The sequence below is a fragment of the Schistocerca serialis genome, chromosome 10 (genome assembly GCF_023864345.2).
Source record: "Schistocerca serialis cubense isolate TAMUIC-IGC-003099 chromosome 10, iqSchSeri2.2, whole genome shotgun sequence".
In the NCBI taxonomy this organism is placed as follows: Eukaryota; Metazoa; Arthropoda; class Insecta; order Orthoptera; family Acrididae; genus Schistocerca; species Schistocerca serialis.
This window is the reverse complement of record NC_064647.1, coordinates 61,832,852-61,860,073: the sequence shown is the minus strand read 5'-3', so window position 1 is coordinate 61,860,073 and position 27,222 is coordinate 61,832,852. Positions and strand designations below refer to the sequence as shown.

The 27,222-nt window shown below is 38.9% G+C and overlaps 1 protein-coding gene across 2 annotated transcripts in view; it reads left to right on the top strand.

Moving 5' to 3' along the window:
• The first annotated feature begins 7,874 nt into the window (after positions 1-7,874).
• Positions 7,875-27,222, top strand: part of LOC126425247 (uncharacterized) — a 79,180-nt gene continuing 59,832 nt past the window's right edge. Inside the window, exon 1 of one of the 2 annotated variants that reach the window (XM_050088217.1) lies at positions 7,875-8,052. In XM_050088217.1, the coding sequence (XP_049944174.1) occupies positions 8,020-8,052 (33 nt within the window). In that variant the 5' untranslated portion in view covers positions 7,875-8,019. Of the gene's footprint in view, positions 8,082-27,222 lie in introns of both variants that reach the window. The other variant, XM_050088218.1, reaches the window with a different exon arrangement.

Sequence of the window (27,222 nt, the reverse complement as noted above, 5' to 3'; positions counted from 1 at the left end):
CCTATATCCTTCTGAATCTGCTTTGTGTAATCATTTCTTGGTCTCCCTCTCTCCGATTTTTAACCTCCACGCTACCCTCCAATACTAAATTGGTGATCCCTTGATGCCTCAGAATATGTCCTACCAACCGATCCTTTCATCTAGTCTAGCTGTGCCACAAACTCCTATTCTCCCCTATCCTATTCAATACCTCCTCATTAGTTATGTGATCTACCCATCTAATATTCAGCATTCTTCTGTAGCACCACATTTCGAAAGCTTCTATTCTCTTCTTGTCCAAACTATTTACTGTCCATGTTTCACTTCCATACATGGCTACACTCCACTCATATACTTTCAGAAACGAATTCCTGACACTTAAATCTATACTCGATGTTAACAAATTTCTCTTCTTGAGAAACGCTTTCCTTGCCATTGCCAGTCTAGATTTTACATCCTCTCTACTTCGACCATCATCAGTTATTTTACTCCCTAAATAGCAAAACTCCTTTACTACTTTAAGTGTCTCATTTCCTAATCTAATTCCCTCAGCATCACCCTACTTAATTCGACTACATTCCATTATTCTCGCTTTTCTTTTGTTGATGTTCATCTTATACCCTCCTTCCAAGACACTGTCCATTCTATTCAACTGCGTTTCCAAGTCCTTTGCTGTCTCTGACAGAATAACAATGTCATCGGCGAACCTCAAAGTTTTTATTTCTTCTCCATGGATTTTAATTCCTACTCCGAATTTTTCTTTTGTTTCCTTTACTGCTTGCTCAATATACACACTGAATAACATTGGGGATAGGCTACAACCCTGTCTCACTCCCTTCCCAACCACTGCTTCCCTTTCATGCCCCTCGACTCTTATAACTGCCATATGGTTTCTGTACAAATTGTTAATAGCCTTTCGCTCCTTGTATTTTACCCCTGCCACCTTCAAAATTTGAAAGAGAGTATTCCAGTCAACATTGTCATAAGCTTCCTCTAAGTCTACAAATGCTAGAAACGTGGGTTTCGCTTTCCTTAATCTATTTTCTAAGATAAGCCATAGTGTCAGTATTGCCTCATGTGTTCCAACATTTCTACAGAATCCAAACAGATCTTCCCTGATGTCATCTTCTACCAGTTTTTCCGTTCGTCTGTAAAGAATTCATGTTAGTATTATGCAGCTGTGACTTATTAAACTAATAGTTCAGCAGTTTTCACACCTGTCGGTACCTTCTTTCTTTGGGATTGGGATTATTACTTTCTTCTTTACGTCTGAGGGTATTTTGCCTGTCTAATACATCAAGCTCATCTCATGCTAGAGTTTTGTCATGGCTGACTCTCCCAAGGCTATCGGTAGCTCTAACAGAATGTTGTCCTCCAGGGGCCTTTTTTTGACTTAGGTCTTTCAGTGCTCTGTCAAATTCTTCACACTATATCATATGTCCCATATCATCTTCATCTATGTCCTCTTCCATTTCCATAATAATGCCCTCAAGTACATCGCCCTTGTATAGATGCTCCACATAATCCTTTCATTTTTTTGGTTTCCTTGTTTTGCTTAGGTTTGATTGTCTCTCCGAGCTCTTGATATTCATGCAGGTGGTTCTCTTTTCTCCAAAGGTCTCTTTAATTTTCCTGTAGGCAGTAGCTATCTTGCCCCTAGTGATATATGCCTCTACATCCTTACATTTGTCCTCTGGCCATCCCTGCTTAGCTATTTTGCACCTTCTGTTGATGTCATTTTTGAGATATTGTATTCCTTTTCTCCTGCTTCATATACTGCTTTGTTATTTTTCTCCTTTCACCAATTAAGTTCAATATCTGTTCAGTTACCCATGAATTTCTACTAGCCCTCGTCTTTCTACCTACTTGATCCTCTGCTTCTACATCTACATCTACATTTATACTCCGCAAGCCACCCAACGGTGTGTGGCGGAGGGCACTTTACGTGCCACTGTCATTACCTCCCTTTCCTGTTCCAGTCGCGTATGGTTCGCGGGAAGAACGACTGTCTGAAAGCCTCCGTGCGCGCTCGAATCTCTCTAATTTTACATTCGTGATCTCCTCGGGAGGTATAAGTAGGGGGAAGCAATATATTCGATACCTCATCCAGAAACGCACCCTCTCGAAACCTGGCGAGCAAGCTACACCGCGATGCAGAGCGCCTCTCTTGCAGAGTCTGCCACTTGAGTTTATTAAACATCTCCGTAACACTATCACGGTTACCAAATAACCCTGTGACGAAATGCGCCGCTCTTCTTTGGATCTTCTCTATCTCCTCCGTCAGACCGATCTGGTACGGATCCCACACTCATGAGCAATACTTAAGTATAGGTCGAACGAGTGTTTTGTAAGCCACCTCCTTTGTTGATGGACTACATTTTCTAAGCACTCTCCCAATGAATCTCAACCTGGTACCCGCCTTACCAACAATTAATTTTATATGATCATTCCACTTCAAATCGTTCCGCACGCATACTCCCAGATATTTTACAGAAGTAACTGCTACCAGTGTTTGTTCCGCTATCATATAATCATACAATTAAGGATCCTTCTTTCTATGTATTCGCAATACATTACATTTGTCTATGTTAAGGGTCAGTTGCCACTCCCTGCACCAAGTGCCTATCCGCTGCAGATCTTCCTGCATTTCGCTACAATTTTCTAATGCTGCAACTTCTCTGTATACTACAGCATCATCCGCGAAAAGCCGCATGGAACTTCCGACACTATCTACTAGGTCATTTATATATATTGTGAAAAGCAATGGTCCCATAACACTCCCCTGTGGCACGCCAGAGGTTACTTTAACGTCTGTAGACGTCTCTCCATTGATAACAACATGCTGTGTTCTGTTTGCTAAAAACTGTTCAATCCAGCCACACAGCTGGTCTGATATTCTGTAGGCTCTTACTTTGTTTATCAGGCGACAGTGCGGAACTGTATCGAACGCCTTCCGGAAGTCAAGAAAAATAGCATCTACCTGGGAGCCTGTATCTAATATTTTCTGGGTCTCATGAACAAATAAAGCGAGTTGGGTCTCACACGATCGCTGTTTCCGGAATCCATGTTGATTCCTACATAGTAGATTCTGGGTTTCCAAAAACGACATGATACTCGAGCAAAAAACATGTTCTAAAATTCTACAACAGATCGACGTCAGAGATATAGGTCTATAGTTTTGCGCATCTGCTCGACGACCCTTCTTGAAGACTGGGACTATCCGTGCTCTTTTCCAATCATTTGGAACCCTCCGTTCCTCTAGAGACTTGCGGTACACGGCTGTTAGAAGGGGGGCAAGTTCTTTCGCGTACTCTGTGTAGAATCGAATTGGTATCCCGTCAGGTCCAGTGGACTTTCCTCTATTGAGTGATTCCAGTTGCTCTTCTATTCCTTGGACACTTATTTCGATGTCAGCCATTTTTTCGTTTGTGCGAGGATTTAGAGAAGGAACTGCAGTGCGGTCTTCCTCTGTGAAACAGCTTTGGAAAAAGGTGTTTAGTATTTCAGCTTTATGCGTGTCATCCTCTGTTTCAATGCCATCATCATCCCGTAGTGTCTGGATATGCTGTTTCGAGCCACTTACTGATTTACCGTAAGACCAGAACTTCCTAGGATTTTCTGTCAAGTCGGTACATAGAATTTTACTTTCAAATTCACTGAACGCTTCACGCATAGCCCTCCTTACGCTAACTTTGACATCGTTTAGCTTCTGTTTGTCTGAGAGGTTTTGGCTGCGTTTAAACTTGGAGTGGAGCTCTCTTTGCTTTCGCAGTAGTTTCCTAACTTTGTTGTTGTACCACGGTGGGTTTTTCCCGTCCCTCACAGTTTTACTCGGCACGTACCTGTCTAAAACGCTTTTTATGATTGCCTTGAACTTTTTCCATAAACACTCAACATTGTCAGTGTCGGAACAGAAATTTTCGTTTTGATCTGTTAGGTAGTCTGAAATCTGCCTTCTATTACTCTTGCTAAACGGATAAACCTTCCTCCCTTTTTTTATATTCCTATTAACTTCCATATTCAGGGATGCTGCAACGGCCTTATGATCACTGATTCCCTGTTCTGTACATACAGAGTCGAAAAGTTCGGGTCTGTTTGTTATCAGTAGGTCCAAGATGCTATCTCCACGAGTCGGTTCTCTGTTTAATTGCTCGAGGTAATTTTCGGATAGTGCACCCAGTATAATGTCACTCGATGCTCTGTCCCTACCACCCGTCCTAAACATCTGAGTGTCCCAGTCTATATCTGGTAAATTGAAATCTCCACCTAAGACTATAACATGCTGAGAAAATTTATGTGAAATGTATTCCAAATTTTCTCTCAGTTGTTCTGCCACCAATGCTGCTGAGTCGGGAGGTCGGTAAAAGGAGCCAATTATTAACCTAGTTCGGTTGTTGAGTGTAACCTCCACCCATAATAATTCACAGGAACTATCCACTTCTACTTCACTACAGGATAAACTACTACTAACAGCGACGAACACTCCACCACCGGTTGCATGCAATCTATCCTTTCTAAACACCGTCTGTACCTTTGTAAAAATTTCGGCAGAATTTATCTCTGGCTTAAGCCAGCTTTCTGTGCCTATAACGATTTCAGCTTCGGTGCTTTCTATCAGCGCTTGAAGTTCTGGTACTTTACCAACGCAGCTTCGACAGTTGACAATTACAATACCGATTGCTGCTTGGTCCCCGCATGTCCTGACTTTGCCCTGCACCCGTTGAGGCTTTTGCCCTTTCTGTACTTGCCCAAGGCCATCTAACCTAAAAAACCGCCCAGCCCACGCCACACAACCCCTGCTACCCGTGTAGCCGCTTGTTGCGTGTAGTGGACTCCTGACCTATCCAGCGGAACCCGAAACCCCACCACCCTATGGCGCAAGTCGAGGAATCTGCAGCCCACACGGTCGCAGAACCGTCTCAGCCTCTGATTCAGACCCTCCACTCGGCTCTGTACCAAAGGTCCGCAGTCAGTCCTGTCGACGATGCTGCAGATGGTGAGCTCTGTTTTCATCCCGCTAGCGAGACTGGCAGTCTTCACCAAATCAGATAGCCGCCGGAAGCCAGAGAGGATTTCCTCCGATCCACAGCAACATACATCATTGGTGCCGACATGAGCGACCACCTGCAGATGGGTGCACCCTGTACCCTTCATTGCATCCGGAAGGACCCTTTCCACATCTGGAATGACTCCCCCCGGTATGCACACGGAGTGCACATTGGTTTTCTTCCCTTCTCTTGCTGCCATTTTCCTAAGGGGCCCCATTACGCGCCTGACGTTGGAGCTCCCAACTACCAGTAAGCCCACCCTCTGCGACTGCCCGGATCTTGCAGACTGAGGGGCATCCTCTGGAACAGGACAAGCAGCCATGTCAGGCCGAAGATCAGTATCAGCCTGAGACAGAGCCTGAAACCGGTTCGTCAGACAAACTGGAGAGGCTTTCCGTTCAGCCCTCCGGAATGTCTTTCGCCCCCTGCCACACCTTGAGACGACCTCCCACTCTACCACAGGTGAGGGATCAGCCTCAATGCAGGCAGTATCCCGGGCAACCACAGTCGTAGTCCGATCAGGGGATGCGTGGGACGAGCTGGCCGTCCCCGACAAACCCCCATCCGGACCCCCACAGTGATGCCCATTGGCAACAGCCTCAAGCTGTGTGACCGCAGCCAACACTGCCTGAAGCTGGGAGCGAAGGGATGCCAACTCAGCCTGCATCCGAACACAGCAGTTGCAGTCCCTATCCATGCTAAAAACTGTTTTGCAAAGAGCGTCTGAACTAATCTACAGAGAGCGCAAACAAATCAACAAATTTCCTTCACTATTTCGTCTCTCAAAGCTACCTGTTCCTCTTCTACTGTATTTCTTTCCCCTGTTCTTGTCAATTGTTCCCTAGTGCTCTGCCTGAAACTCTGTACAACCTCTGGTTTAGTCAGTTTATCCAGGTTCCATCTCCTTAAATTCTCTCCTTTTTGCAGTTTCTTCAGGTTTAATCTACAGTTCATAACTAATAAATTGTGGTCAGATTTCACATCTGCCCCTGGAAATGTCTTACCATTTAAAACCTGTTTGCTAAAAATCTGTCGTACCATTATATAATCTACCTAAAACCTTCCAGTGTCTCCACACCTGTTCCCTGTATACAACCTTCTTTCATGATTCTTGAACCAGTAGTTAGCTATGATTAAGTTATGATCTGTGCAAAATTCTACCAGGCAGCTTCCTCTTTCGTTCCTTACCCCCATTCCATATTTACCTACTACTGTTCCTTCTCTTCCTTTTCCTACCATCGAACTCCAGTCCCACATGACTGCTAACTTTTCGTCTCTCTTCACTGTCAGAATAATTTCTTTTATCTCATCATACATTTCTTCAACCTCTTTGCCATCTGCAGAAATAGTTGGCATATAAACTTGAATTGCTGTTGTAGGTATGGAATTAATGTTTATCTTGGCTACAATAATGCATTTACTGTGCTGTTCATAGTAGCTTATCCACATTTAAGGTCTGCTTTGGGTTAGGTTGTTTTGGGGGAAGAGACCAGACAGTGAGGTCATCGGGGGAGGAAGTGTTATGGTGAAGTGAAAAGTGCTTTTACTACATTATCTGTGGAAAATACGTGTTATATTTATGTGTGCATCACAGCACCTCACCATGATACGGAGAATAAAAGGGCTTGCCACACGAAAACGTGACAAGATATCTGTAGTAAATAATACACAAGTGGTCCGCTAAAATCATGCACACCAAGTGTAAAGAATAAATAAAGCGGAAACCCACTGATGATGCACATTTGTGCTGAAACATATTTGGGTACTGAGAAAAAATGGTGTTTTGCATAACTGGCGGACGTCACATCATACAATACAAAACAATTTAACCTCTATTTTCCCATACCGAGTGAAACTGGCTTTCCTACCAGCTTTGAAAATAGTTACGTTATGTTAGTTATATTTAGCATACAGCAACGTACAACTAAAATGATCCGAAAGTAATATAGTTAGCGACCGCATTTTTCACAGCAAAGCCTTCAAATTTTGTGGTATAGAGCACTCCTATTCTATTGTGTTCCACTTGGAAATTAAGTACCAGACTATGACCCATAATGAAAAAAATAGACATTTCATCATAAATCTCTGATATGAAACTATAAGGCACGAACGAAATGAATTTTATACACCAATGATTTTCCTCAGGATCGAATGAGACGCAGAAATGTGAAACAAGTCGCCTCTAATTGTTTAAAGGGAAAGGAGAACGTCTACCGAAAAACTAACCAAAGGAGCTCAGGTAGCTTCATTTACATACAGTAATGTTTTACAGTTTAACGAACTTTTACTGTTTACAGCAAGAAAATCGTAAAACTGTTTTCTGTAATAAATCAGCGTCCTCGTAGGAATCGTTCGTTACTTTCCCGTGTAGCCTTTTTGCTTACTATAGCTGATTACATGTTTCCAATTGTTACAGTACAGTAAACAATCGTTTACTTGTAGGTTAAGTCCAGAATCTAAAAAATTCACATTTAATGAAAAAAATAAAACGCGTATGTTCGCCTGTGGCTTCAACCACAGGTCTTTACTCGGTTACAACATGGCAGACTCGCGCATGCGCATTAAATTCTGGAACTTGGATTGCAGCTGAGATTCCATTCTTCTGTATATCTTCTATTCTGTGGTACAGCTTCACGCCCCGCGCTCCCAGTTCTGCTTCGACGCTGACATCATTACAAGGGGCAATAAATAGCAGGTCATTTCAATTAGGGCCCAACCTTTGTATCGGTTGGTCGATAAATAGGATCCGGTGTACTGTGCAGGGGCCAATACTCCAACAGGTTCACATGTAGCGTGACTGACATCTCGCGGCGGAAATGATGAACTAGCGGAGGCAGCATACCCTAAGTGTCTACAGTTTCTCTTCCACCCAGTGTCAGTTGGCCGTTGGGCATTCTAGTGTACAGTGTATTACGTTGCGCGGCTAAAACGGTTGGCCGTGAAAGTACTTTTTTTTAGCAAAACACATTTTCTTGCCGTGTTTACTATCAAGATGAGCTGGCATCTCACGGAGGGAGCAGTTGCCGTAAGACTTTTAATTTATGTTGATATCAGGTAGTTTACGTAAACAAAGTGACTGTTAGCTTAGGTTTCTCATGAGCTAATCTTCTGTGTCCTCCCTCAGACTTTTTGCAGCTATTGTACTGTTTCACGCAATAACAGCATTGTCGTCAGTGTTCTTTGAAAAGAAACTTCAGATGATTATTTTCGTGTCATGTTTCCCATTTCAATACAAATTTCATTTTGTCTTCCCAACAATCACTGAAGCCACGTTCGCTGTAGTATACATTGTCTGATGGTGCTTACAGAGACGAAATAACGTTTGTTCACCAGTTTTGTATATATACACTCGTATACACCTAAGACAGGGCATTTGAATCATTACATTACAGATTAACAAGATGGCGTCGACGATGATTTCAGTTACCTCTAGCATGGCGTATGTCGTGAAATGTGTGCTTCGTGTTACATTATTATAAAAGTTGTCGAAAAACGCAAAAGTTTTGTATTGGCACTCATCAGCACCCCCTCCCCCACATCCCCTCTTATGGCACGGACGCACACATCGGACCTTGGCACCGGTCCCTCAATTTAACACAATCAGAATTTCTGCTTTGAGAATTGTTGGGTTCGCCAACCCACTCCCAAATTGTTATCTTCTAACCTAACTTAGACCTCGGGCTTCGCTACAGATTAGTCTGTCCACAACAGAGATTCATGGAATGGTGTGTGGAGGGGTTGTTGAGTTGACGGTGTCCAATCAGTAACTTAAGCCCAGAAAAACACAACAGCGAAATACTGTATTTATTTGGCCCTTGAATCATTTTTGTACTAGACATGCACATGTTGATGCACATACATACATTTGATATTAAACAGTTCATAACACGATGTGGCCTATTTCATGAGGCGATGTGATGGGAATGTACAAACATGACTTTGCATAGTTACTAGTTTAGTTCAATTTCTTTCTCGTATATATACAAAACACATACCTGGCTGGCATTATTAGAGCATGCAGTTTGCCTATTTTTAGATGATATTAACCCAAAACTACTTTACATCAATGTTCAGATACTGTGTGAAGCAGTTATGAAGCACGAAGGTTTTCAGAGTCTCATTACACAAAGGTAGACACTTCCTGTTCCTTGTTTCTGGTGGTAGACTTGTATAGTTGGATGCCTTGGTTATATGTGAGTTTTTGAGGGTGGAGATACAATTGGAACATGGAGCTTTGTTTTTTGTATTGTGATCATGAACATCCATATTTTTGTTGCATTTATTGATATTACTTTTTACACTCTCACATGTTTCTAATATCTAGACTACCAAGAGGAAAAATGAGTGAATTTTTGAAGGGAGGTATGCAGCTGTCAGTTGACTTTGCCCTGTTCATTATTCTCATAGCTCTCTTCTGGGTGAGAAGAATGTCTTTGCTGTATGTGGACTTTTCCCCAGAGTAGCTACCATACTGCATTAAACTATGAAATTGAACATTTATTTACTTAGCATCTTTGTATCTCATTATAAAAATGATATAGGATTTGTCATACATTGCCTTACATAGTAAATAGGACATGAAAAGGTTTACAATTATATGTCCATAAATAAAATATTATTACATACAACATGAAACCATTTGCATAACAACACTGATAATATGCTAAATTAGAATAATAGATGAATACCATTTAGTTTTCAATGAGCATTTTGGGTTATGTGATGAAGTAAGCTACTGTATATTGAATGCCGGTGGTTTAAGTATTCCTTGACACTATAAAAACTCTTGCTAATTAACATTTTTTTAAGTTCATTTTTGAATATGTGGAATTTTGGTGTACTTATAATTTCCTTTGGTAGTGCACTAAATAAGATTTTTGGCTGATAAAGAACACTTTTTTGATACATAGCTTTTGTGTGACTTTCTCTATGACTGTTTAGCAAAGAATGTTCCTGGTGTGCCTTCATAAAACATATACTTTCAGAAATATAGATACATGGTTGTCATGATTTGTAGTTCCTTGAAAACATTTTTACATGATTCTCTGTGTGTCATACCTCTGATTATCCTTATTGTCTTCCTTTAAAGCGCAAATGAGTGTTTGGCCAAACTGGTATTCCTTCAAAATATGATACAATATCTTAGTGTGCTATGTATGAATGAGTGCAAAGTATGAACATAGCACTGCATCAACACTATAGGAATTCTTTAGTATTCTAAGAACATAATACTGACTTATAATGTTTTAACATTTCTGTGTGTTTCTTCCACATTATTCATCTAGCCATAATCCTAAAAAGTTAGTATGGGGGTTTGCTTTATCTTACACTGCCTAATTTCTACAGTTCGGTCAGATTTTACTATGGATGAACTTCAGAAATAACAAACTTTTTTTGTCATTAACAATTAATTTGTTGTCATTAACAATTAATTTGTTGTCATTAACAATTAATTTGTTGTCATTAACAATTAATTTGTTGTCATTAACAATTAATTTGTTGTCATTAACAATTAATTTGTTGTCATTAACAATTAATTTGTTGTTTGTTAACCACATTTGCTTCTTCTGTCGCTACTGTGACTCTCTCTAGTAAGTCAGTTTAATTCGTAACTTTGACAAACAGACTGGTGTCTTTGGCAAATAATACTGCATCTGCTGTTGATATAAGGCTTGGCAAGATTAAGCACAGCAGTGGCCCCAGTAAAGAGCTGTACGGCATGCCATACCTGACTCTTTGGTATGCCGATAAGTAGACTTGATCCGCATGCTGTACCTCTACGCTCTGATACTTATTAGAATGACAGGATTTGAACCAATCATGTGCTGCTCCACGAACCCAATAGCAATATAGGTTCCTGATCATCTATTTTTCCTAAAACCGTTTTGTCCATTAACTAGAATTTTATATTTATTCAGAAAGTGACAGTCTTTCGTGCATTACCCTTCCAATTACTTTTGAAATTCCAGATAACAATGATATAGGCCAGTAATTGATAACATCAGACTGGTTACCCTTATTGTAAATAGGCTTGACAATAGATTTCTTTAGTTTTTCTGGGAAGACTGCTGTGCTAAATGACAGGTTAATCATGTCAACAAGTGGAGAATCTATGTATCTTGCACTGTTCTTTATTACTTTGTCTAGAATCCCATCACACCCATAGGTCATTTTATTTTGTAACTGATTTAAGGCATTTTGTACCTCTAATGCAGTAACAGTGTATAGAAACATGGTTTTATCATTCATAGGTAGTTGTGGTCTGGAGCTGAAATCACATCTTCCTTGAATTAGTTTTGTTGCGATATTTGTGTAATGTGTGTTGAATATGTTGGCTATCTGTAGTGGGTCCTCAATTGTTTTCCCTTCACTTTTAAGAAAGCTGTTTTTACTTTTTTTTTACAAGTGCTCCTATTTATTGGGTCATTCCATGTCAGTTCAACCAATTTGAGAAAATGTTCCATCTGATAGTCTCAGATTTGGCTGCAATTTAGTACACCAATGCTACCAATTTTTTTTTTTTTTTTTTCTCCAAATCGTGCACAATTTTGTCCAAATCAGAGCATTTCTGGCATGATTTCTGTTCCTTTGGAGTAGATAGTTCTTCCTCTTCCACCATTAGTGTGTCAGCTATTGTGTGTTTTAATTCCATTTGAGCTTCTTGTTTTCTTCTATAGTTTTCACTATAGTTAAATTCTTTTATCTTGGCGGTTTGCGCGTGCCCCGCCCAGACGCGGGTTATTGCTGCGTTGCCAGTTGCACGCACCAAGAGAAGCAGCGCCATAGTATAGTTCGTAAACTTGCGTTTAGGGGGGAGCGCGCAGTTTATGAAGTAAAGCCACCACGGCCACATTAACCCTTTCATTGCTACAGACACGTGCTCCCCGCATTCCGCGCTGTGTGCAATTTTGTCATCACTGCACTGCTCGCCTGTGCAAACACATGGTGTTTAGACTGCTTTGACACACTTTTATCATTTGATTTCACAAAAACTATTTGGCCCAAAAATTTGATTTTTGCACATCTTCTTGACTGATACCTTCCCCCCATAAATGACTTAATTTTGTTTCGATGTGTTGTTGTTGTGGTCTTCAGTCCTGAGACTGGTTTGATGCAGCTCTCCATGCTACTCTATCCTGTGCAAGCTTTTGCATCTCCCAGTACCTACTGCAACCTACATCCTTCTGAATCTGCTTAGTGTATTCATCTCTTGGTCTCCCTCTACGATTTTTACCCTCCACACTGCCCTCCAATACTAAATTGGTGATCCCTTGATGCCTCAGAACATGTCCTACCAACCGATCCCTTCTTCTGGTCAAGTTGTGCCACAAACTTCTCTTCTCCCCAAACCTATTCAAGACTTCCTCATTAGTTATGTGATCTACCCATCTAATCTTCAGCATTCTTCTGTAGCACCACATTTCGAAAGCTTCTATTCTCTTCTTGTCCAAACTATTTATCGTCCATGTTTCACTTCCATACATGGCTACACTCCATACGAATACTTTCAGAAATGACTTCCTGACACTTAAATCAATACTGGATGTTAACAAATTTCTCTTCTTCAGAAACGCTTTCCTTGCCATTGCCAGCCTACATTTTATATCCTCTCTACTTCGACCATCATCAGTTACTTTGCTCCCCAAATAGCAAAACTCCTTTACTACTTTAAGTGTCCCATTTCCTAATCTAATTCCCTCAGCATCACCCGACTTAATTAGACTACATTCCATTATCCTTGTTTTGCTTTTGTTGATGTTCATCTTATATCCTCCTTTTAAGACACTGTCCATTCCGTTCAACTGCTCTTCCAAGTCCTTTGCTGTCTCTGACAGAATTACAATGTCATCGACGAACCTCAAAGTTTTTATTTCTTCTCCATGAATTTTAATACCTACTCCTAATTTTTCTTTTGTTTCCTTTACTGCTTGCTCAATATACAGATTGAATAACGTCGGGGAGAGGCTACAGCCCTGTCTCACTCCCTTCCCAACCGCTGCTTCCCTTTCATGCCCCTCGACTCTTATAACTGCCATCTGGTTTCTGTACAAATTGTAAATAGCCTTTCGCTCCCTGTATTTTACCCCTGCCACCTTTAGAATTTGAAAGAGAGTATTCCAGTCAACATTGTCAAAAGCTTTCTCTAAGTCTACAAATGCTAGAAACGTAGGTTTGCCTTTCCTTAATCTTTCTTCTAAGATAAGTCGTAAGGTCAGTATTGCCTCACGTGTTCCAGTGTTTCTACGGAATCCAAACTGATCTTCCCCGAGGTTGGCTTCTACTAGTTTTTCCATTCGTCTGTAAAGAATTCGTGTTAGTATTTTGCAGCTGTGACTTATTAAGCTGATAGTTCGGTAATTTTCACATCTGTCAACACCTGCTTTCTTTGGGATTGGAATTCGATGTACAGTGCAATTATTGTGCAGCATTAGATGTAGTAAACCATTGCACGAAATTTTGAAGAGTTTGCAGAGGTAAAATTCCATAGTGTATACTATCCTTATGGTCGATTTTACTTGCCACTAGAAATTTCAAAAAATTACATTCAAACGAATAAAATTCATGAAGTAAGACACTTCAATATTGTTTTTAAGTAAAGAAAATATTAAGCACCGAACAAGGTTTAACCTCGGAACCTTTCGCTTAGCATTCAGACGCTTTAACCATTACACTAACGCAGCTCCTTATTCAATAGTTCTCCCGGAGGACTTTAAACAATTACGCAAAATACCTACAAACACTGTTGGTATTACTATGAATTACTCACATTTCGTCGAAGTACAATAGGAAATAAACAATTACTGCTGTTCTTTATTGCGAAGAAGCGGTTAGTGAGAATGATACAAACACCTTTCCTTGCTATCGCCTGAATTATTAGGCTTATTACTTGTTTGGTTTAATTAATTAATAGAATATGAAGCAATTGGTATAAAGAATGCTTTTTCCAAACTTTCTATAAAAGTAAGTCTGGTATAAAGATATTGCTTTTGTTCAATTACTTTATTTATGACTGAATGTTTCTAAAACTGAAGACACTCGTCCATGCTCTGCACTGCAGTCGAGCTCTGGCAACGTCGTTCTGTTCATTGGCTGACTGTGTTTTGTAATGTCAGGTTTATTGTCAATAAAGAATTACATCATTGCTGGGTGTGGCTTTGTTGCAGTCAGTCTGTTCTGAAACATCTGTTAGAGTGGATGTACATACTTCATTGAGAGTGTACAATGTGTTATGTGCCTTGTTCTGTGTGTAATTTGTAATTAATTTTGAGAGGTTAACTGGAATGCAATAACATGGATGAACAGTGCTCTGTTGGAAAGATAGCAAGTGAAGTGTCACAAAACAGTTTACGGTTCAGTTTCAAAAAACTTGAAAATAGTCAGTGACTTTGAAGTTCGACAAACTTCGTTTAAATTTCAACTAAGTTCTTCTGTAATGTGATTCCTGGAAATTCCCTGTCCCCAAATTGTTACTCAAAAATATTTGTTGTGAAATCAGAACCAGAATCGTGTGACCTTGTTAATGACATTTATATTCCTAATAAGGAAGCTGTTAGCCTATTGGATTTTGCTTGTTCTAAGTTAGATGTATCTCCTGCTTTAAAAATAATAAAATTAAGTAGCAGAAAAAGAAAAGCAGCAATTGAAAATAAGGTACAACAAATTTCAGACAAAATTAGAGAAGACTTGGAATCGAGCTTTAATAATAAGATACCAACATTATTTCTAAAGAAGAAGAAAACCTACCACCAACCTCTGACACTGAATATTTGAGCTTAATAGAATTTATTCAGGTAGTGAAGGGAGACGAAAACTTAAGTCATGGGTGACTGGAATTAGATAGTAGGAAAAAGGAGAGAAGGAAACATAGTAAGTGAATATGGATTGGGGGTAAGAAATGAAAGAGGAAGCCACCTGGTAGAATTTTGCACGGAGCATAACTTAATCATAGCTAACACTTGGTTCAAGACTCATGAAAGAAGGTTGTATACAGGGAACAGGTGTGGAAACACTGGAAGGTGTTAGGTAGATTATATAATGGTAAGACAGATATTTAGGAAACAGGTTTTAAATGGTTAAACATTTCCAGGGGCAGGTGTGGACTCCGACAACTATTTATTAGTTATGAACTGTAGATGAAAACTGAAGAAACTGCAAAAAGGTGAGAATTTAAGGAGATGGAACCTGGATAAACCGACTAACCAGAGGTTGTAGAGTGTTTCAGGGTGAGCATAAGGGAACAATTGACAGGAATGGGGGAAGGAAATACAGTAGAAGAATGGGTAGCTTTGAGGGATGAAATAGTGAAGGCAGCAGAGGATCAAATAGGTAAAAAGATGAGGGCTAGTATAAACCCTTGGGTAACAGAAGAAATATTGAATTTAATTGATGAAAGGAGAAAATATAAAAATGCAGTAAATGAAGCAGGCAAAAAGGAATGCAAACGTCTAAAAAAGGAGATTGACAGGAAGTGCAAAATGGCTTAGCAGGAATGGCTAGAGGACAAATGTAAGGATGTAGAGGCTTATCTCACTAGGAGTCAGATACTGCGTATAGGAAAATTAGACACCTTTGTAGAAAAGAGAAGCACTTGTATGGATATCAAGAGCTCGGATGGAATCCCAGTTCTAAGCAAAGAAGGGAAAGCAGAAAGGTGGAAGGAGTATCAATATTATGGAAATAGAAGAGGATGTAGATGAAGATGAAATGGGAGATATGATACTGCGTGAAGAGTTTGACAGAGCACTGAAAGACCTGAGTCGAAACAAGACCCGAGGAGTAGACAACATTCCCTTAGAACTACTGATAGCCTTGGGAGAGCCAGCCATGACAAAACTCTAGCATCAGATGAGCAAGATGTACGAGACAGGCGAAATACCCTCAGACGTCAAGAAGAAGGTAATAATTCCGATGCCAAAGAAAGCAGGTGTTGACATGTGAAAATTACCGAACTATCAGTTTAATAAGTCACAGCTGCAAAATACTGATGCGAATTCTTTACAGACAAATGGAAAAACTGGTAGAAGCCGACCTCAGGGAAGATAATTTTGGATTTCATAGAAATATTGGAACACGTGAGGCAATACTGACCCTACGACTTATCTTAGAAAATAGATTAAGGAGAGGTAAACCTTGACAATGTTAACTGGAATACTCTCTTTCAAATTCTGAAGGTGGCAGGGGTAAATTAACAGGTAGCGAAAGGCTATTTCAATTTGTACAGAAACTGGATGGCAGTTGGGAGTCGAGGGACATGAAAGGGAAGTAGTGGTTGGGAAGGGAGTGACATAGGGGTGTAGCCTCTCCCAGATGTTATTCAATGTGTATTTTTTAGCAAGCAGGAAAGTAAACAAAAGAAAAATTTGGAATAGGTATTGAAATCCATGGAGAAGAAGTAAAAACTTTGAGATTTGTCAGTGACATTGTAATTCTGTCAGAGACAGCAAAGGACTTGGTAGAGCAGTTGAACGGAATGGACAGTGTCTTGAAAGGAGGATATAAGATGAACATCAACATAAGCAAAACGAGGATAATGGAATGTAGTCGAATTAAGTCGGGTGATGTTGAGGGAATTAGATTAGGAAATGACACTTAAAAAAGTAGAAAGGAGTTTTGCTATTTGGGGAGCAAAATAACGGATGATGATCAAAGTAGAGAGGATATAAAATGTAGACTGGCAATGGCAAGGAAAGCGTTTCTGAAGAAGAGAAATTTGATAATATCGAGTATTGATTTAAGAGTCAGGAAGTTGTTTCTGAAAGTAGTTGTATGGTGTGTAGCCATGTATGGAAGTGAAACATGGACGATAAATAGTTTGGACAAGCAGAGAATAGAAGCTTTCGAAATGTGGTGCTACAGAAGAATGCTGAAGATTAGATGGGTAGATCACATAACTAATGAGGAGGTATTGAATAGAATTGGGGAGAAGAGGAGTTTGTGGCACAAGTTGACAAGAAGAACGGATCGGTTGGTAGGATGTGTTCCGAGGCATCAAGGGATCACCAATTTATTATTGGAGGGCAGGGTGGAGGGTAAAAATTGTAGAGGGAGACCAAGAGATGAATACACTAAACAGATTCAGAAGGATGTAGGTTGCAGTAGGTACTGAGAGATTGAAGCAGCTTGCACATGATAGAGTAGCATGGAGAGCTGTGTCAAACCAGTCTCAGGACTGAAGACGACAACGACAACAATAGCGAAATTAAAAATTAAATGTTCAGTGACATCTAAAGAGGAAATAGTTAATATTTTAAGTTTGCTCCCTCACTCATGGATAAGAGGAAAAAATAGCTCATGAATTCAGCATTTCTCATCGTTTGGTTAAATCAACCTGAAAATTAGTGAAATACCAAGGCATTCTTCCAGTTACAGGAAAGGAGGATTAGGTATAAGTGAAGAAACAAAAAGATCCGGCAGCTTTTTGAAGATGATGAAAACGGTAGAATGTGCTCAGGTTGCAAAGATAGCAAGAGAGTTGTTATAAATGGAGTTAAAGTAACAAAGCAGAAATGACTAGTGCTGTCAAATTTAAATGAACATTGCGTACGCTTTCAAAAATTGTCATCCTGAATGAAAAATTGGAAGGTCAAAATTGTGACCTCTGCCCTAAGTGGTGTATTTTGGCTGGATCCTCAGGGACACACTCTGTATGTGTTTGTTAATGTCAAACTGATGATTGCTTGTGCAACACTCAGTGATCTTAACTACACAGTCACTAGATTTAATGGTCTGTGACACTAACAGTTAAGACTACATGATGAGTTTGTGTAATAAATGCCCTGGTAAGAAAACTGTTATTGAGTTGTTTCACGAATATGATGAGGAAATGATACACAGTATTACGTTCAAGCAGTGGGTTACAACTGACAAGATAGAAATGATAACAGTGGTTAAATGTCAGGAAGAGTAGTTGGAATCTTTAATTGATAACTTATAAAAACTCAAGTCACCACTATTTTTCTAAAATCCAAAGTAAGTTTTTGAAGGACAAAAAAAGCATAACTTCATGAAACTGAGTGCATAGTGCTAGATGATTTTGCAGAAAATTTTACATTTGTGATTCGGGTTGGAATACAAGGGTACCACTGGTTCAATGACCAGTCAACAGTGCATCCATTTATCCTCTACTTTAAAAATGAGAAAGATGAAGTTTGTAGTTCAGTTTGTATTCTAAGTGACTACTTGGCGCACAACACTTTGGCTGTAAATGTGTTTCAAAAGTATGTAATAAATTACATAAAAAAAATTTTCCCAAGGTTGAGAAGCTGATAAACTTTTCAGATGGAAGTGGTAGTCAGCATAAGAACAAAATGAATTTTTCAAATAGACTTTGGGTTGGCAGCTGAATGGCACGTTTTTGCATCTTGCCATGGTAAAAATGCATGTGGTGGAGTAGGAGGTACAACAAAACATGAAGTAAGTAAAGCCAGCCTACAAAGACCAACCACAGACCAAATTCTCACTGTGCAGAACATGTATGTCTTTTCCAAGGATAATATTAAAGGCATTACCTATTTTCTGATCAAGAAAGAAGTGGTTCTGCTTATGAACCCAACACTTCAAACCAGATTTGAAAACTGTATAGCAATAAAAGTAACAAGGCATTTCTACAAATTCCTTGGCATTGCAGAAAACTTAGTTTGATGTTATGTAACATCAGAAACTTAAATTTATGAGGATCATTGTCAGTAAAATTACATCTGTCTTTAATATTGAATGACATAGTGGCATGTGTGTACGATAGACAGTGGTGGCTTGCAGAGTTAGAAAGAATAAGTTAGGAAAACAATGATGTTTTTGTGCATTTTTACCACCCTGCTGGCCCAAGAACGTCATTCAAGAAATCTACTAGTGACAAAGTTTGGATAGCTATGAAAAATGTTTTAAGGAAACTGACAGTGGGGTCATTCCATGTTAAAGAGACTTTGTGACAAAAAAATTAAAATGACAATATTACAAATATAACTTTAAAAATGCCAAGTTAAAAGTACATTTGTTCATTGCAAAATAATCATGAATATGAAAAAAATAAATTTCTACCTTCACTAAGTGTTTAAAGTGCACTGTTCTATGGCACCAAAGAGAGGTATGTTTTATGCTATTTCCAGATGAATATTAGTTGTGTTATCCATAGCTGATTGTTCTATTGTTGCAAAGAATATTGAAGTCAACATTGTTATAGCTCATAATAATTCATTTTGCTGAGGTAAGCTAATTGCATTTCTTTATTTTGTTAGTTTTATAATATATATGCATCTTGTAACACCCGTAACAAAAAAGATACAAAAGTTTAATTTGTAATCTAGTAAATTTGTTCTGTACAATACCTTTCTGTAAAAGTGAGGTTATACCCATGTTTTACAATATCATACCATTACATGGCATTTTGAAATCTTATTTAACACTCTTAGAGCTGTTACGGGTGTTACTAATTTTTGTTTCGGGTGTTACTTAACACATGCGTAACACCCGTAACTTGAATTGGATGGTTTAATGCCACCTCAATCTTTAGTAGGCCTAGGCCCTACATTTAAATTATAACCAAATGGTATTATTATTAATGAATAAAGTTTCTTAACTATGTTTATGACATATGAAAACAGTTTTGCCAGCCGGTGTGGCTGTGCGGTTCTAGGCGCTTCAGTCTGGAACCGCGTGACCGCTACGGTCGCAGGTTCGAATCCTGCCTCTGGCATGGATGTGTGTGATGTCCTTAGGTTAGTTCGGTTTAAGTAGTTCTAAGTTCTAGGGGACTGATGACCACAGATGTTAAGTCCCATGGTGCTCAGAGTCATTTTTGAAAACAGTTTTAAGCATGAAAACTAAAATTTTTATTCCACTGCATACATTTGTTTAAGCACTACACCTACATTATAAAAGTTAATTAGGGCATTAACCTGACTCAACTGACATCCTCCTAAAACGTTAATTAAGCCCAAAATTAGATTACATATAGTTTATGTTTTCCATTCTAACTTTTCCAAGAACAACAATATTGCTAACCTCAGTTTTAAATTTTATATAGGCCCAGTAAACAGCTCATTGAGGCAGATTCTAGTCATTCATAAGAGCCTATGCTTAACAATGTCTTTTACTTTTATCTCTCTGGACAGCGTTATGTTTATACATATATATGCCTACATTATCATGATTTCTGTCTTCGGAGACCGTGGCACCAGTACCAGCAAGGGAAAGAGTGAAGAAGTACCAAGAAAAGATTAAAGATAACCATGAAAACAGAGAAGCTTACTTGAAGAAAGAACAAGACGAATTAAGAAGATTGCAGGTTAAAAAAAAAATTGAAAAATAATCAACGTCTTAGAGATAAGAATCGAAGAAAAATGAGAGAGAGAGAGAGATCGAGAGAGAGAGAAGAAAAAACTAGAACTCGCAAGATCAAAAGTTCCAAATGAATCTTCTCCTATTGGGACTTACAAGTGTAAACAGACATTTGGTAAAGCTGTGAAGAAAGTGTTGAAGGTACTTCGAAAAAGCCCCAGTAAAAAATCTGGTGTTATTAAAAAGATAGTTTCCGATATAATTGGCTCTGAAACTTTGGATTGACAGTTGAATGGAATTTTTTTGCCAGTTCACATGGTAAAGGAGCCATGGATGGCATAGGAGGTGCACTGAAGAGGAGTGTGTGGACAGCTGTTAGATCTAGGAAAGTTATTATTAACAACGCAATTGACTTTTATGACTACACTCTGAAGAATTTTTCTAAAATTAAGGTGCTATGGGTTGATAAGATAACAGTGGAGCATAACATTCCTATTTTGGATGAAAGGTGGAAAAATTTACAAGCAATTCCTCAAATCCAGGGCTGCCATCACTTTCGGGCTTATAACACAACTGATTTGCTGGTTTCAAAAACAGCAGAGTCATTAATGAATGACAAGGATGTCAGTATTTATTACTGAGGATGCCAAAGTCAAAACATTACATGCAAAAAGATGCATAAACTTCTATGAAATGTGCAGTTCTAATGATTCTAATCAGGAGACTGTTTCACCATCTGAATCGCAAGACAATATTGGAAGTGCTCGTCAGTTAAGCCTAACTAATAAAATTGAAAAGTCTGATTTAAAATTTGGGTTATTTGTCTTGGTTGACATTCCAAGTGACAAAAAGAAGCCAACCCTATCCAAAATTCAACACCGTTACTTGGGAATCTGTCAGAGTGAGGTTGATGAAGAGGAGGATGTGAAAATAATGTTTCTGAAGTCAGTAGGAAAAAGTAAAACACTTTTTAAACTAGATGAAACTGATGTTTGTTTTGTGAAATTCAGTCAAGTACTATCTAAGGCAACAGCACCAGAAATCAAACAAGGTAACCGTTTGTACTATGAGTTCAATTTTGAATTGGATGTTGCTGGAAAAGTTTTTTAAATGAAGTTTTTAAACCTATCAATAATAAGAAAACATTTTTGTCATAAATTTATTAGGCCTACAAAACGAGGTAAATGTTAAGTAAGTAACGATATCTTGGCCTAGTTGTACTATAAAATTGTAACAAAATTTTTTGTGTAATAAATAGCTTTATCCTTCAAATATGTTCTCTTAAGTACATACTTTCATTCCAAATAAACTACAATACTTCTTTTCTTTTTATGCAATTGTAAGAGGTAGATTTATTCCTTCAAGAATCAAATCTGATGCATCTATGTAACACCCGTAACATTTAATGTAACGCCCGTAACAGCAAAAAAAATATATATACGGAGTTATGATGTCCAAAAAAATAAAAATTTATATTTCAAAATAAAATTTGGGGCAATACCTCTTGACAGTTGTTTTACAAGAATAAAAGCTTCATCAAGTTTGCAGAAATTAGAGAATTCCCTAACTCATAACAGGGACTAGGTCTACTTTTGGTAACACCCGTAACACTACTTTTTTGATTAATAACCAGGAGAACAATAAAACAATTCCAGTATCAACATTTCTAACATGAAATATAATGTAAGCCTTAAAAGTTTTCAATATTAATTTCAATAAATATTTTTCCTTACATTATTTTTCCTGATTTTAAGGTGTGTACATGTAACACCCGTAACTATGGAATTGCCCAGTGCTTGAAATTACCACAGCAATTGGGAGGTCTTATTCTATATCACAGAAGCTGTCTGAAGAAAAAGTGTTCTTAACATTCACCACCAGGTTTAGGAACTGCTGCATCTCGAAGGATGATAATTGAAAATATTTATTCTGAGTATATCAAAATAATATAAATGTTAATCTCAGTGATGTTTCCACTTTTTGTATATAATTAAGTACCTTACTTCAATAAAAATTTATTATATCCCACCAATATTACACATGAATAGGCAGCAGCCATAAAATCAGTTGTAGAGTAATGTGAATTATCTCCGCATTTTCAAAAATTCATATCTTTGTTCACAGTCAGATATCAGTGTTGAAATTTTTACAGTACGTTGCTATCATACAGTTGTACAAACAGTGCAAAAATCAAAATTTTGTATTCAGTCCCACCTGAAATAACTTACCCAAACTTTACAAAAAAATTCATAAAAATTAAACATTCTATATCACTATATGGTTCATGGTGTGGGCTCCTGTAGTCATGTCCTAGTTCATGAACCACGGGCAACGTATGAGTGGCCAAGTAAGTGGTCCCGACAGTCAGGGTACCAGTTACTTTGGAATAAGGCTGGGCATCTTGGACATATTCTGAGTCGTGATCACCTTTGTGCTCATACGGCAAAGACTACCAAATCCACCAGTTAGTCCCTTAACCGTTAGGGGTAAAACCCAATGGGACTCGGGGCAAGTAAGGCGAGCAACCTGCTTCCCTGGTACTATAAATATGATGCTGGCAACAATCAGAGCAAAATGCCTCGGACCTTTGGAGGTGATGGAGTCCCACCTCTAACTGACAAACCAGGGACTCCTACGATACGACTTGGCAAACAAATGGTAATGAGATGGGGAGCTATTAATATCAATGGGGGCTACTGTGGGAAGAAGGTAGAGCTGGCAGAGGCTGCAAGTAAGATGGGGCTGGATGTTTTAGCTGTTAGTGACATTCGGGTAAGGGGTGAGAAAAAAGAGGAAGTGGGAGAATACAAGGTCTACCTGTCAGGAGTCAAAGCAGGAATAGCACAATGGGGTGTAGGGCTTTACATCAGGAAAGAAATGGAACCCAGCGTAGTTGCAATAAGGTATGTAAACGAACGACTGATGTGGATAGATTTGACAGTGTCTGGCAAGAAAATTAGGATTGTCAGTATATTCACATTGTGAAGGGACAGATCAAGATAAGATGGACAGTTTTTATAATGTACTCAGTGATGTAGTTGTTAGAGTTAAGGACAAGGACAGTGTTCTGAGCATGGATGATTTTAATGCCAGGATTGGAAACCGAACAGAAGGGTGTAAAAAGATTATGGCTAAATTTGGAGAGGATATGGAGGCCAACAGGAACGGGAAACAACTCTTGGATTTCTGTGCCAGTATGGGCTTAGTAATCACAAACTCCTTTTTTAAACATAAGAACATTCACCGATATACTTGGGAAGGCAGGGGAACCAGATCTGTCATTGACTATATAATAACAGATCAGGAATTCAGGAAGGCTGTGAGGGACACGCGTGTATTCAGGGGATTCTTTGATGACACTGATCATTATTCAATCTGCAGTGAAATTGGGATTGTGAGGCCGAAAGTGCAAGAGGTCAGGTCCATATGTAGGAGGATAAGAGTGGAGAAACTACAGGATAAGGAAATCAGGCACAAGTACATAACAGTGATCTCAGAAAGGTACCAGTTAGTTGAAGGTAGTCAATTAGTCATTGGAAAAGGAATGGACAAGATACAGGGATGCAGTGCTAGAAGTGGCTACAGAATGTCTTGGAACAGTAGTGTGTAAAGGTAGGATGAAGCAAACAGCTTGGTGGAATGACAAAGTCAAGGCAGCCTGTAAAAAGAAAAAGGCGTATCAAAAATGGCTACATACTAGAACTCAGGTAGACAGAGAAAGTTATGTTGAAGAAAGAAACAAAGCCAAACAGATAATTGCAGCATCCAAGAAGAAATCTTGGGAAGACTTTGGAAACAGGTTGGAGTCTATGGGTCAAGCTGCTGGAAAACCATTCTGGAGTGTAATTAGCAGTCTTCGAAACGGAGGTAAGAAGGAAGTGACAAGTATTTTGGACAGGTCTGCCTTGGGCAGATGGAGGGAATATTTTGAAGAGTTGCTCAATGTAGGTGAAAATACGATCAGTAATGTTTCAGATTTCGATGTAGAATGGGATAGGAATGATGATGGAAATAGCATCACATTTGAGGAAGTGGAGAAAATGGTCAATAGATTGCAGTGCATTAAAGCAGCTGGGGTGGATGAAATTAAGTCGGAACTCACCAAATACAGTGGAATTCAGGTCTTAAATGGCTACACAGAATAATTGAAATGGCCTGGGAGTCGGGACAGGTTCCATCAGACTGGACAAAAGCAGTAATCACACCAATCTTTAAACATGGAAACAGAAAAGATTGTAACAACTACAGAGGTATCTCTCTAAACTGAAACATTATCGGGCACTTACAAATGAAAATGGCTGCCATTCAGAAAAGGTGAAAGGTAACATTAAAAAAACCTGTTTTGAGCTTCTTAATTATAGGGTAAACACACATAAAAAATTAAAACATTTAAAAATTGTCAAGCAACCAACTTAATTTTTATTGGAGCACTTCATTTGGATTGTGGGTAAAATCTTCTCAGGTATTGTTGAAAGGCAAGTGCGAGTGTTAGTTGAGGAGCAATTGGATGAAAATCAGTGTGGGTTTAGGCCTCTTAGAGGTTGTCAGGACCAGATCTTTAGCTTACGGCAAATAATGGAGAAGTGTTATGAGTGGAACAGGGAATTGTATCTATGCTTTATAGATCTAGAAAAGGCATATGACCGGGTTCCTAGGAGGAAGTTATTGTCTGTTCTACGAGATTATGGAATAGGAGGCAATCTTTTGCAAGCAATTAAAGGTCTTTACATAGATAGTAAGGCAGCAGTTAGAGTTGACGGTAAATTGAGTTCATGGTTCAGAGTAGTTTCAGGGGTAAGACAAGGCTGCAACCTGTCTCCACTGTTGTTCATATTATTTATGGATCATATGTTGAAAACAATAGACTGGCGGGGTGAGATTAAGATATGTGAACCCAAAATAAGCAGTCTTGCATATGCGGATGACTTAGTTGTGATGGCAGATTCGATTGAAAGTTTGCAAAGTAATATTTCAGAGCTAGATCAGAAATGTAAGGACTATGGTATGAAGATTAGCATCTGCAAAACGAAAGTAATGTCAGTGGGAAAGAAATATAAACGGATTGAGTGCCAAATAGGAGGAACAAAGTTAGAACAGGTGGACGGTTTCAAGTACTTAAGATGCATATTCTCACAGGATGAGAACATAGTGAAAGAACTGGAAGCGAGGTGTAGCATAGCTAATGCAGTGAGTGCTCAGCTACCATCTACTCTCTTCTGCAAGAAGGAAGTCAGTACCAAGACTAAGTTATCTGTGCACCATTCAATCTTTCGACCACCTTTGCTGTATGGGAGCGAAAGCTGCGTGGATTCAGGTTACCTTATCAACAAGGTTGAGGTTACGGATATGAAAGTAGCTAGGATGATTGCAGGTACTAGTAGATGGGAACAATGGCAGGAGGGTGTCCACAATGAGGAAATCAAAGAAAAACTGGGAATGAACTCTATAGATGTAGCAGTCAGGGCGAACGGGCTTAGATGGTGGGGTCATGTTACACGCATGGGAGAAGCAAGGTTACCCAAGAGACTCATGGGTTCAGCAGTAGAGGGTAGGAGGAGTCGGGGCAGACCAAGGAGAAGGTACTTGGATTCGGTTAAGAATGATTTTTAACTAATAGGCTTAACATCAGAAGAGACACCAATGTTAGCACTGAATAGGGGACCTGGGAGGAATTTTATAAGGGGGCTATGCTCCAGACTGAACGCTGAAAGGCATAATCATAGATGATGATGATGATGATGATGATGATGATGATGATGATGATGATGATTAAACATTTGTAAGTGTTCTTGCTCTATATGAGGCTAGTAGTGTATGATATGTTGGAAAAAATACTCTCACCAATCACTCGTTGTTTGTTATTTTTGGGCCTAAATTGTGGATTTTTGAAAATTGATACCAAACTTTGGAGGTCATTTTGAATTTAGGGTGCAATAGACAGTGTTGTAGAGGACAATTTTCTAAAAACAATCATGTCAATTGCAATGTTGTAATTTAACCCAGTGCAGAGATATTCATAATTTTGCTAACCTCTCTAAACTGAAACATTATCGGGCACTTACAAATGAAAATGGCTGCCATTCAGAAAAGGTGAAAGGTAACATTAAAAAAAACCTGTTTTGAGCTTCTTAATTATAGGGTAAACACACATAAAAAATTAAAACATTTAAAAATTGTCAAGCAACTAACTTAATTTTTATTGGAGCACTTCATTTGGATTGACCCTTGTAGAGCTTCAAATTAACATGGATTACTTCTTTGTTTACACATGGCCAGTTTGGAAGGTCATGTCTCGAAAAGATATTCACTACAAATACTTTTATCAATACAGTGCATGGTAGTTTAGTTTTTATTAGGTGTTAGCTGTTTTGCAGGCAACATCGTTTGTTCCTGTTGCAATTATGAAAATCTCAGACATGCGTATTTTGGTTAATGTTTATTTACTATTAAAAACAGTCTTGATCACAATCTATTTATCAAGGTGACCGGTTTCGACCACTACTGTGGTCATCCCCAGACCATTGAGTAGGAACCTCTTTCTGTTGGAGATCCACTACCTCCAACAGAAAGATGTTCCTACTCAATGGTCTGAAGATGACCACAGTAGAGGTTGAAACTGGTCACATTGATAAATAAATCGTGATCAAGACTGTTTTTAATAGTAAATATTTGTAAGACATTGATCCCTGCCTTTCCCGTAATGTATTCAAAAGTAATGTTTTTTAATGTGAAATTTGTGTTGGTGTGATGGTAAACATAGCCTTAACATTCAATCTGTGTGTCTTCATCCAAAAATGTAGGATAAATTGCAGCCTTGAGCTTTTGGCCACACGGTTTTTGTTTTCATGTTTACTTTTGCTTTGTTTTTGGGACGTAGTGATAGGTAACTTTGGGTTTGTGAGTAGTGCCAGCATTGTTT